This window comes from Onychomys torridus, chromosome 10 (genome assembly GCF_903995425.1).
Source record: "Onychomys torridus chromosome 10, mOncTor1.1, whole genome shotgun sequence".
NCBI classification, from domain to species: Eukaryota; Metazoa; Chordata; class Mammalia; order Rodentia; family Cricetidae; genus Onychomys; species Onychomys torridus.
This window is the reverse complement of record NC_050452.1, coordinates 82389747-82403086: the sequence shown is the minus strand read 5'-3', so window position 1 is coordinate 82403086 and position 13340 is coordinate 82389747. Positions and strand designations below refer to the sequence as shown.

At 45.3% G+C, this 13340-nt stretch overlaps 1 protein-coding gene across 1 annotated transcript in view; it reads left to right on the top strand.

Annotated features, from left to right (window-relative positions):
* Positions 1–13340, top strand: part of Fras1 (Fraser extracellular matrix complex subunit 1) — a 417436-nt gene that overhangs the window by 341902 nt on the left and 62194 nt on the right. Inside the window, exons 46-47 of the mRNA XM_036200993.1 lie at positions 699–818; positions 1080–1259. Of these exons, the coding sequence (XP_036056886.1) occupies positions 699–818; positions 1080–1259 (300 nt within the window). The remainder of the gene's footprint in view (positions 1–698; positions 819–1079; positions 1260–13340) is intronic.

Sequence of the window (13340 nt, the reverse complement as noted above, 5' to 3'; positions counted from 1 at the left end):
GGATAATAGTAGTTATTTAATTACGGCATGCCCCCCCCCCCCCCCCGGTTCTCCTTGTGAAAAATGAGACCAAGCCGCTCTTCCCAGGGTTTGGTTGTATTTACACTGATGGGTCCATGCAAATGACGTGAGTTGACAAGATGGGACGCACTGTCCTTCTCCCTTTGTGGAGGTTATGTGCCAGCGTATCTATGTGTTGGATGTAGCCCGTGGTCCTCCATGTGCTTACTCGGCTGTGGGGAGTGAAAGGTTCCTGGAGAGGAGAACTTCAGGCCTGCACTCTCTTGCCTTGTGATGCAGATACATTGGGGGCTCGCTCTGAATGGCGTGGGTGTGGTCAGTGTATGTTGTCACATGTGCAATTTCACTCATCTAGATAGATATTCTAGTTATTTACATAGTTACGAGACCACCTCAGAATCTAAGCTAGGTCCTTCAAAGAGGCTGGGCCCTACCATAAGAAATGTCATTTGGGGGAAATTGGTTATGAGGAAGTTTTAGGATATGAGGAAGTTGGTGGTCAGAGAGGAAAGAGAGGACATGAAAACTTTAGATTAAAATGTCAAAACTGGTACCCAAGTGAGGAAGGTGTGAATTGATTCCTTGGTGTGAATGCCAATTGAAGTTCCACCTCTCACTTCAGAAATAAATAGCAAAACGAACTAAACAAATCTTTTTTTTCTCCTCCCTTTTTATAGGGCAGATAGAATACAGCCATGGGCCAGGAGAGCCTGTTGGGAGCTTTGCCTTCAAATTTGATGTGGTTGATGGAGAAGGCAATAAGTTGGCTGACCAGTCATTCTCCATCAGAGTTTCAGGTAAGGAAGGGGTATCAGGTTTTCTAAGAGAAAACACAGCGCTTCTGATGTCTCTGGTTTCCACTGTGTTCACTTTGGAGCTTGTGCCCTCCTTCCTTCCACATACCTGCAAAGATGAAAATCCTGACTGTTCCCTTGCTGAGGCCTCTGAGAGTCAACTCCAAGGATTACTCTAAGCCTGCCACCTAGGCACCAGACCTGGAACTGAAGGAAAGGGGCTGAAAACCTCCTGTGACTCACCACAGTTTCTGATATTTTCAGAAGCAGAGTCCCCACCGGTCATCATCACCAATACAGGGCTGGTCTTGGACAAGAACTCGGTGAAGAAAATCACTACTGTGCAGCTCTCAGCCACTGACCAGGATAGTGAGCCTGCAGAACTCATCTACAGAATCACTTCCCAGCCCCAGCTGGGCCACCTGGAGCATGTGGCATCACCAGGTATGTGGTCCTCTCTTGCTCCATCCTGCCCTAGGTGCAGACTCAGTAAGTCCTGGGGACTGCCGCATCCTGGCGTGTATATATACACCCACAGTCTGTCTTAATTCATATTTATTTTCTGCCTCACTAATTTTGACATTATATGCTGGCACATTGTATTTAGTATACATTAAGCATTTTATTATAGTTAGTAAAACTAAATTAGAAAAAAAATACAATTTGGAGTAAGAAAATAGCTCCTTGAAGGTGGGTGTAACCTTAATATGAATAAAACCCTGGATTTGACCCTCAGAACCACAAAGAAACTATAGTTTCATGTAAGTACTCTCATCTCCATGACTAGATAGTCAGCCTCTCTAGAGCAAACCATACCCCTCTGGTCTTTTACATTACCTTGACTGCAGTGCACACACAGCGTAATATCCTGTGTTTAAATAGTCACCTCGGCTGACAGTGTAACTTAGTGGTTATTTCTGTTATGTGGTCTGGTGTGTATTTAGCAGACACGAGGCCTTGGATTCAGTCCCCAGCACCTGGGGGAAAGACTGAATTCAACAGATGAAGGAGAATGTGTCTGAAAAGACACCAGTTCAGCCACTGCTTGGGAAGCAAAGATGAACAAAAGTCATCCTCACTGCCTGGGTTTCTCTACTGGGTGGGGTAAGGACCCTCCCTAGATACCAGTAACTCAGGGAAGACACACGTAGATCTGGAGTTGAGGGAGTTCAAAACCCGGGAAGTCAACATTGAGTAAAAAGGCGCACTGAGGTGGGCTTAGGTGTGTCCCTGGAAGTCAGAGTTCAGGGGCTCAGGTGTGACCTGGAAGTCAGAGTTAAGGGGCTCAGGTGTGACCTGGAAGTCAGAGTTCAGGGGCTCAGGTGTGACCTGGGAGTCAGAGTTCCGGGGCTCAGGTGTGACCTGGAAGTCACAGTTCCGGGAAGTTAGGTTTATACTCTTTTCAGAGGTGGAAAAAGCATAAACAAACAAAACCATGCTACGTGGACCACATTAGCATAGTCAGAGGACAGTAGGAGATAGAACTCATGGGACATTATGGTGCTATGTGGAGCCCTCCAGGCCGAGGTGAATAATCTCTGTTCAACAGAAACAATAAAGGGTTGCTGTAGACTTTTGAGCAGGGAAGGAAGTAAGGTGTCTAACGGAATGAAATGGGGGAGGGAGAATGGAGATGGTGGCGTAGTGGGGACGATTCCGCACTGGGCCAGTAGAAGGCAATAAGGCTTCACCTGCAGAGGCAGTTACAACAGGAGCCAAGGGAGAATTGGGAGCAGCTACCTGGTACCTTTGAGGTGTTCACTCAGGTGATGTGGGTGATGGAGAGAGAGGAAGGGAGGAGTTTCAGGGGAGAGCCTGTAGAACTTGGCAGCTGTATGATGTGGGGGGCACCAGAGGCTTGCTGGGTAAATCTAAAGGTAGAATTGCCATCACTTCTTAGAGGCAGTGACAGCTTGAAAGATTTAGGTCTTCCTGGGATTTCCTTGGGTTTTATATTACAGATTCTGCATTCCATGGAAAATATCAAGTCAGGGGACATGGTTGACCTTCCAGACTCACTTTCTCATGCGTAAGCGGACAAGCAAGTGAATCTATGTCACAGATAAATGATCGTTAGGGATGCTAGGGATGAAATGAGCATTCAGAGGCGCCAGAGGGGAGCAGGGAAGGCCTCCCTAATAACAGGGTGGCATCTGAGGAAAGTTGAAGATGGAGAAGGAGTTGGCCATGCTGATGAGTAAGAAAAAAAGATTTGGCAGAGGAATGAGCAAATGTCAATCTCTTGGAGTGGGCTCAGCCAGGCAAATCACACTCAAAGCTCACAGTAAGGAGGCCAGTGTGCTTTAACAGGTAGAAGGGAAAGGTTGAGAGAGGAGAACTTGCTTGGTCCCAGGTGGCAGGAGAGAGGGTGCCCAAATGTATGTGGAAGGGTGGTCCAGAAAGGAATGAGCAGGCTGGCAAATTAAAGTAGGTGGCCTTCCCTTTTGTCCCAAAGTTCCTGTGGGAAATATGCAGATTAGCTCCCACTCTACCTTGGCTGTGTGAGATATTTAATAACTAATTCATAAGCTAATTGCTTCTGCCAGAATGCTGTCAGGTTGCTGATTATATCTCTGCAGAGATGAAAGGGCAGGCTCTTGGCTGTGGTGTTAGGCAAAGGCAAGTGAACAGATTGAAAAAACCCCCGAGCTTCACCTAAGCCTCTGCTGGTTGCCAGCCTACTGGTCAGTCCCAGCCCCTGCTCTCTCTCCTCTGACCCCAGACCGGTTCAAAGTCCTATGCAAGGGGGGGGGGGGGGGCGGCTGCATGCATTTCTCTCTTTCACAGTTTTCGGGCTTCAGTTCTGCTACGACCAAGCTGTATCTGTTTCAGGAGATACAAGGCAGTACCCTTGCTCTGGCCTCCTCCTGGGGTAGTACCCTCCAAAGGCAGAAGGATTCCCATCTTACCTAGGAGCTTTACCAGCTCTTTCCAGACAGACTTAACTTCCTGATCCATGTTGTCTTCTGTCCCACCAGCCTTTCTTAATCTTAACACTAAATCGTGGATGGGAACATCAAGCCTCAGTCCTCCTCACCACTGAGGGGCCCTCCTCCTTGTCAAAAAGCAAGGATTCCCTACCCTGCCCTCTCACTAAACCAAGACCAAATCCTCTTTCTTGCATTTAGCAAGGATCCTCTTTCCCTGGTCCCTTCCCGCTCTCCAGTTAGAGCATCCTGTATTTGATTCTTTTTGAGTGCCCACAGTCCCCTTGGAAGAAGCACATGGAGATTACCTCATCTCCTCCCAACAACTTAGACCAGAGCATTCATCCCATGCGGTGGACCTGAGTCTACCAGGATCTGGAGTTGGGACAAGGGACAACTCTTCCCAAGAGCAAAGCAACTTGTAAGCACATTTAGGTGTGCCTCTTTACTGCAGGTACTGAGGCCTCCTGGAGCAAGCACTGGCCTCCAGTGTGTGTTAGTCTCTCTCGCTGGCTTACATAAAGTAGACTTATCGCCAGGCAGCCGTGAGGTCTGATGTCAGCTGATCACATTGTGATCCTAACGCAGTCAAAAGAGTTCTATGGAGCCTCTTGCTTCCCCTTTGTGAACTGTGCAGAAGGTGGACAGGAGCCTCCTCCCACTGCTGAGAGGCAAGGCTAGGAGTCCCGTGCCCTAGGAACTCTGATTCAGATTAGAAAACCACCCCCTCACCCTCACCATTGGCTTTCCCTTCTCCACTATATCCTAATGACTTTCTGTTTCTTGGGCTATTAGAATCAAGAGTAGTACTAGCTAGGAAAGAAGCTAAGATACCAGGACAAAAAAAAAAAAAAAAAACAGAACAAAACCAGAGAGCAAGAAATCTGTCTTCTGTCATAGAAACCAGAGGCTTGGGATGGGAGGCAGCGCCATCTCTGGTTCATGGTGACTGCTGTAGAAGGAAGAGAGCCAGGGGCTCAGATCCCACGTACTATGTGCCTTAGTAGGTCTACAGGATGGACAAACATCACTTTTGTGTGAAGACAGCCACACACAGCTGAGAGATGGAGCAAATGGAGCCTCTTTCTGGTCACCCAGTTGCTTACATTTTTCAGCTACGGAGGAATAGTGTTAGAATATAGCTCTCTCTAGCATGGCAAGACCCAGGGACCGAGAGCTTGTCACTCCTGAGGTGTAAGTAGTCACACTGACTCTTACAGGGAGGGGTAGTGGCAGCTACACAAGCCGTTAGAGGGCAGAGACGGAGGCCATATTATATGTCTTGCAATGAAGTGGATCTTAAATTAACATAATTATTATGCATAAGACTCCTATATTGCTGTTAATAAGGAACTGTGATATCCAAACCAAAATCTGTATCCCTGTCTTGATTTTAATTTTATTCCCCCTAGAGTGTATTGATAGTGCTGTGGCTCCAGCGGGCAACAGAACACACAGCTCTTGACCCCTTAGTGAGTTCACTTTCCTCTGAGGACTGCAGGAGCTGTGGGTGGCTGCTGTTTCTAGCGTATTTCGTGGAATCCTGCTGGATTCCCTTGCAGGCACATTCTCAAAACTGAACTGAGGTACTGCTTTCTTGGCCAGACCCAGAAAAATCCTTCAAAGACATTCAGGGGCCAGTGAAAGGAAGACCTTCTGCTGATGGGTCCCCAGCACTTAATAGGCAGGGCTGTCACAATGGCCTTGGTTTCCTGTCAGGGCCACTAGGTGCCCAACCTGAGACTTGGATGAGCTTTCCAGATGATGGCATCTTGCTTAGGAAGGGTGGAGTCTGACTCCTGGTCCACAGAACTACTGCCTGGGAAGCCCAAAGGCAGGTCTATCCATCCATAAGCACTGAAGTGTCTTGATTCTGTTTGAGGCATTGACTGAAGATCCGTGTTGTTCACAGAGCCTTGTTCCACTTAGCCTCTGTGAATGGTACATGAGTAGGCTCATTCCCCAAGCTTTCTAGAAACATGTATTTTTCCACCGTTCTGAGAGCTGCGTGCTTACCTCAAGGGACCTCTTTGACCTCAAATCTTAAATGGAGCAACTGAATAGTTCTACCCTGCTGTGTTCACTAATGGCTTGAGCTCCTCTTCGTTACCAAGTGCTCTGTCGGCCTTGTAAGCTGAAGTATTATTTGATGCAGGGTGGATCCCATTGTTGAGATCCTCTGGCTATTGTGAGCCGGCAGGGAAGGGTCCAGCACTAAAAGTTCACTTAGCACAGTGTTGCCATAACTTGCTACTTTTTGCCCCATCTTGCTTCCAAAGCCTCCCTTCTCAGTAGAGCTTCAGTCCACACACCCCACCCCACCCCACCCCATCCCACCAAAAAAAACCCATGAACTACCTACCTTACAAACACACATATCCTCCCTTTCTCTATCTCAATTCATTACTGTGCTCAGTTCTTAGATTTTTAAATTCATTTCTGAGCATGCTCATGGAAGTAGCAGATTGCCTAGAGAGTATCACCCCAACCAGATTTCAGAATGGATGGACCTCTTCGTGAGAGCCTACCCGGCTTACACAGCTAACACTGGGCATGAGAATGGGTGTAGAGAAGAGAACAGAGTGAGGCGCTCAGGGCAGGCTTGGATGCTCTGTCTCAGGTCAGGATGGCCCCCTGGCTGAGACAACAGCTGGGTAGATTAAAGCCAGTTGTGTGTGATGTATGGTCAGACCGCTCAGAGTCCTCATGCCTCAATACTTGGTAGTTGGACCGAATCTGTTCTCCATGTGCTCTCCCTTATCTGGTAAAACTGCAGTGAGGGGACCTGTCTGCAGTGTGTAACTACTCACTGTCAGTTCTCTGCACAGGGTAGGAAGTACCATCGGACGTGTTGTTTGTATTTATCATATAGAAAGAGTTCTCCCACTAGGGTGCTCACTCCGTTTCTCTTTGTAAAAACATTGCGTAATTCATGTGGCTTCAGACATGGCCACCATTCTACAAGGCAAGCAAAATCAAGTGGATGATCTCACCCTCCACCATTTTCTTTGTGTCCTCTGACATGGTGGTGCCAGTTTTAGAGATGTCCAAGAATAGAAGATGCGCGAAGGTTCTATGTTGTATGACTTCCTCTAGCTTCTGTGGCTCTTAAGAGCAGAAAGGAAACGTTAAAGAATTTGATGCAGGCTTTGTGGTTTCCCTTCTACTTTTCTATTACATCAGTGGTTCCCTGCCCCATACAAATGTCACAGTCCTGAGGATGTGTTTAAAAATCATGATATCCAGCCCCTACCTGGACCCAAGGATAATGGCTCTCAGGCATGAAGCTCAAGTACAAGTTTCCTTTAAAAGCAGCTTGTGGGGCTGGGAGATAACTCTGCAAAGTGCTTGTCGCTCATCATGAGGACCCGAATTCAGATCCTCAGTGCCCACATAAAAGCTGGGCACAATAGTGCATATTGGTAAACTTGGCACCAAGAAGACAACAATTCCCAGGGCTTGGTGTTTAGCCAGGAGAGCCAATGGGTGAACCTCAGCTTCACGGGGCGACCCTATTTCAGAAGATGAAAAGAGAGCCTGGAGAAATAGCTCAATAGTTAAAAGGACTTGCTGTTGGTACAGAGAACCTGGGGCTTTGGTTCCCAGCACCCACGTGTCAGCTAACAACTGTTTGTAACTTCAGGTCCAGAGGGTGCAATGCCCTCTTCTGGCCTCCAGAGGCACTGCACATGCATCCAAATGCATAAAATAGCAACCAATAAATTTCTTTGAAAATTGATGAGAACAACTGAAGAAGATATATACCACATTAACCTCTGTGATACACATGCACACACACACACACACAGACACACACAGACACATACAGACACACATACACACACACACACACACAGAGAGAGAGAGAGAGAGAGAGAGAGAGAGAGAGAGAGAGAGAGAGAGAAGAAGGAGGATTCTATTAGTACACTTTCTTTTACTGTAACAAGTACCTGAGGCTGGGTACTTAATTAGCTCGTAGTTTGGAAAAATAAAAATACCAGACTAGGCAACCCCATCATCTCAGCTTCTTTGTAAGGACTCTGTTGGCTTTGCCACAACATGGTGGGTGGTAACATGAAAAGAACATGTATGAAAGAGAGAGATTGTGTGGTGAGACAGGAATCCAGAGACCGAGGAGGGGCCATTCTTGCTGTCTTTGTAACAAGACACTCTTAGGGGACCAGCATGAATCTCTACCAAGCACAGCACTTCCTGTGACGTGATCTCCTCATAGCAGACTCTACCTCTTAAAGGTCCCACACTTTCTAATACCACTACATGGAGGATCAAGCTTCCACTATGTGAGCCTTTGGGATCACACTTTCCTGGTCAGATTCTTGTCTGCTTGACACAAGCTGGAGTCATTTGAGAAGAGAAAGCCTCATTGAGAGACTGCCACTAGGTTGGTCTGTGGGGAAGCTTGTGGGTCATTTTCTTGATTAATATGATGGGTGTGGGAAGGCCTAGTCTGCAGGGAATGGTGCCACCTCGGGGCCTGTGGTCCTGAAAGATATAAGAAAGCCAACAGAGCTAGCCATGAGGAACAAGCCAGTTAGCCATGTTTCTTGGTGATGCTGCTCAGTCCCTGCCTCCAGGTTCAGGCCCTGGCTTCTCCTGACAAAGGGCTGTGATTTACAAAATGGAATAACCCCTTTCCTCACTGTGTTTGGTCATGGTGTTTTACTACAGCCATAAAGACCCTAACCAAGACAACACACATATCCTCTTGAGGTTCCAATTACCATTGTGTGTGTGTGTGTGTGTGTGTGTGTGTGTGTGTGTGTGTACACAAAAAACACAACATACACGCACACAATATGAGGAAACTTCTTCCCTTAAACCAGTATTCATTGAATAGATTTGACAAAAATAAATGAATATTTTGAAACTGGGACATATCTGCCCAGATGTATTTCAGGAGCTGTAATAGGAGCCCGGCAGAATGGATGGAGAATCCTCAGTGAGAGGATGAGGTTGTTTGAGGGTGACTCCTCAGAAGTGATACTTTACCAACACAGGGCTCTTTATTCCAGCCTCTCTGTATTGTGACATGATACACCTGTTCTTAGATTGGGCTGTACTAGAAAAGAGGCAGGTTGGTGTGTTAAGGTTATTGGTGTCACAGACTGGGTAGTGTAAACAGTGGAAGCATCTTTTCTCCTACCTGGCAGTTCCAGGTGCAGGTGTTGGTAGGGCTGAGTTAGGTAGCAGAGGATCTACACAGGCCTCTCTCCTTGTCATGCCAGTATCTCCATGTCCCCATGCTGTCCCACCCATCTGTCTACACCCTAACTCCCTTTCTTCTGACACTAGCCACGCTGAGTCAGAGTCCACCTTAACAGCCTCTTGCTATCTAACTGCGCATGTGTGGACCCTGTTTCCACAGAACTACTTTGCAGTACTAAAAGTTGAGGTTTCTACAAATGATTTAAATGAGGGGAAACAGAATTGAGCCTACATGGAGATGCTGTGGGGGAACTCAGAAGCCGGGAAGTAGAGGGGTTCCCATCCCCCAGCACAGCTGAGGTGGACATAGCATGACAGGACCCCCTACTGCTGTGCCGAATGCAGGCAGCCAGCAGCAGCAGCCAGCATCCCTTTAAGAAGGCAATTTTTCCAAAGATGCTTTCCTCCACCCACTTCCCTGACCTGGACCAGGCTTTCTCTAATGTGTGGGCCTTCCGGGAGAATTGGAAAAACTGACAGGGTTAATATGGGTCTCTTGTCATACTGCCAGATACATAGTTTAACCAGCAGGTTGGTGACTGAAAACACCTTCAATGGGATTAAAAGCCTTCAAGTTTTCAAACAACAGCTACCTGCTGTGACAGCCAGGAGGGGACTGTGCTTTCAGAAAAAAACCTTCTTGCTGACAAGTGAGTAACTGGCCTCTTCCAACACCCAATTAAAAAAGGATAAACTTCTGAAAACAAAAGGTGTACAGAGACTGAGAATCTATTCAGTAGAACCTGCTAGATGTAAGGGATAGTGACAGAATGAATTGTGTTCACCATACACTGGGTGGCTGAGGTTTGTTCAGGTCCTATTCCAGATGCACATTATGGAGAAACACACACACGTGTGTGTGTGTGTGTGTGTGTGTGTGTGTGTGTGTGTGTGTGTGTGCGTGCGCGCGCGCGCGCGCCCACACATACACAAACCCATGTCTTCTTAAAGTTCACGTTCTACCCACAGTTCTTTGTTTTCTGGCAAATAAGCATGGGCATCATTTAAATAATATTTAACCCCATTTTGCCCAATAGTTCAGAAAAGAATGAGGCTATGATCCATGAAGTGTATTTGAAGGACAATTAAAATATATTATCACGGTACCATTTTGTATCATGGTAGACTTATGAATGTCATGTGTGATTCCTACTTTTCCATGTTTATATATATATATATATATATATTCTTTAGTATGCACACACTACTTTTATCCTGAAAATTTTATGAATAAGGGTGAAATCCAAGATGGCCAAGTGACTCTTACAGTAAGAATTGAGAGACCTTAGCTAGAAATGAGCTCTCTGGGGGTCCAGCCTCAACATTGCCATCTTCCAGCCATGTGACCTTGGGTAGATGACATAGCTTCTTAATTACATAAGTAATTCTTGTTTTAAATGGAGGTACCTTTCCCACCCTGACCTCTTTGAGCTGTTTAAAAATCTCACATTACTAAGCAAGTCGGAAGTAGTTTTCTGTCCACAGAAGATGCCTATGTTTCCTAGATTCAACTGGGAAAGTCAGGTGAAGACCAGACTCTCCAACTCTGTTTCTAAGAATGGAAAGAGGCTCTCCTGCTTTGGAAAGGTGTGTTTGTGGTGGTTTCCTAAATACATGCCTGGCATGTATTCCAAAATGTTCCACCACTAGAGATGTATCCAAGCAGAGTGAAAACTGATATCCATACACAGTCAAGAACACAAGTAGTCACAGTAGCCTTATTTGTAATAGCCCCAAACTAAAAGTAATCCAAACACCCATCAATGGGTACATACAGCAGCAAATTATGGTATATTCACTTGGTGGAATAAGAAGAATGAATATTTTGAGGGGGTAACATTGGTAGTGTTTGTGTGTGTATGGGCATATGTGAGTGGAGGCTAGAAGTTGACATCAAGCAACTTTCTCAGTCACTTTCCACCTCAATTTTGAGATAAGGTCTCTTACTAAACCGAAGTTCTGAAATTCAGCTAGGCTGGCTGGCCAGTGAGGTTCAGAAATCTACCTGTCTCCAGTCCCCAACCCTGCAGCTCTGGGGTACTTGATATGTGTCACTTGGTATGCAACATCATAAAGGCACAAACTCAGTCCCTCATGCTTGTTCAATGGGCACTTTACCAGCTGTACCATGTTCACAGTGCAAAACTAAACTATCAATGCATAGTAAACTGCAGCATAGCTAGGCTAAATGAAGGAAAGCAGGTACAAAGGGGTGCATACTATATTTATGCAGAAGGGGAGAACACCAGCTAATGTGCAGCTCACGGTTACTTGAGATGAAGATGGAGTAGAGATGGCAGGATGGAAGGATTATGGAATGTCAGTGTGACTACTTTGGGTGTGATGGACATGTTCACTACTTTGAGGCATTCTCATTGGAAACTTCAAATATGGGCAATTCATTGTGTGCCAGTTCTAACAATAAGATGTTAAAATTATCCGTAAGTTAACTCAATAAAACTATTTTAAAAGAAAAGAAAAAGGGGAAAAGTTTCAATCCCAAAGCCCATAGCCCAGTTCCCAACAAGAATAAGCCATAATCTTAAGCAGCCATCATCAGGCTGTGATTCATGAAGGGATCAGGCAGTTGTTTAAGAGTCTAAATGTTTATTTTTCCCACAGACTATGAAAATAGATCCATAACAGAGAGAAGAGACCTAAATTCCTCAGTGTAGTCCATCTGAAGTTTTAACATTGTGTGTGTATATATGGGTATGAGGAGTGTGTGTGTGTGTGTGTGTGTATGTGTGTGTACATACTTGTTTCTGTATATACACATGCATGCAGGCACTTTTTCTTGCATGTGAGTGCAGAGGCCAGAGCTCACGCGTCTTCCTTGATCGCTCTTCACCTTATTTTTTGAGGCAGGATCTCTTACTGAACCTTGAGCTCATTGATTCAGCTAGGCTAACTGGTCGGTGAGGGTCAGAGATCTACCTGTCTCCACACCTCTCTACCCTAGGACTCAGACATGAGTGATGGGCATCCAAACTCAGATCTTCATACTTGTGCAGCCAGTGTGCTAAGCTACAGAGCCATCTCTCCAACCCCTGAAGTTATTAAATTTTTAAAGAATGGTGTAGATTTCTGTCCAGCTATAAGACAAAGCTGCAACACCAGGGGCTGCATTTCTTCCCTGTCAGGAACTGATGTAGCAAGTGCAGAAATATAAAATGCCTCATCAGAAAATTAATGCCCCAGTAGTCAGAAGGCTCTTGCATCTGGATGACAAATTTCAGATGATAAAGACACAAATGGAAGCCCTGTGAGTTGATTTTTTTTCCTTAAAGACATAGCCTGGGATCCTGACATCACACTAGGACAGAGAGCAGTCAAAGAAAAAATCATTGTAAAATAACACTGGTTTTATCAGGATTAGCAGTGAAAAATAATAATTCCTGGGAAGCAGCAGAGGAAATGTCAAGGCCAGAATAAAAGACTAAATTAATGAGATCAGTAGCTCACTGCCCCAAATCAGAAAGGCAGGATTACATCTCCATCTCTCATCTTTCTTATTGTGCAGAGGCTCAAACACGGGGCCTTATGCATGCTAGGAAAGTACTCCACCACTGAGTTACACTCCCACCTCTATTTCAACCTTTTGTTTTGTTTTGTTTTCTCTTGTATAGTCAAGGTTGGCCTGAAACTCACGATGTTGCTGAAGATGGCCTTGAACTCCTGATCTCCCAGCTACCTCCCAAGTGCTATTTTAATCCAGTATGTTTTAGCCTTGATTGATGCTTGAGTATAAATCCCTGTAGCTCTAAGATACAAACAAGGATTCTGGACTATTTTTTACTAAATTTGGGGGATTTAAAAACAGAGCTAATATGTGTTTGAAGAATAACATCATTTTTTAAAATTGCTTAAATTTTTAAATGATGATTTCTTTTTCTATGACATGTTATTAAAGAATACTGTTTTCTAGGTCAAGGTTAGTTGATATAGGATGACTGTTCAAACCCAAAAGTCCTACAGTAAGTCTTATTACCACCTGGCTGGCTAAAATAGCATGAGAACAGAATCACATGCCTGAAAGTTGAAAGGGACCTTGAAAGACACTGGGATGGTTCCCCAATTCCACAGACGGACTGTGTAGTTGAACCTTGTAACTACAACAGTCACAACATTAAGAATTAGGGCAGAGATTCAGAGAGAATTGTGAAGTCATGGGGGAGTGTAAAACTTAAGAGAGTAGCGTTTGAACAGTAGAGCAATCGTTCCTAAACCTTTTAGAGATTTTTGGCTGCGTACAAGAAAGGAAAGGAACACTTATTGAACACCTCCTGTAGCCAGGGCAAACAAAAGCCTCGGCAATCAAGTTAACATATACTACCAAAGAGCATATGTCTTTGTAGAAAAAAGGTCTAGG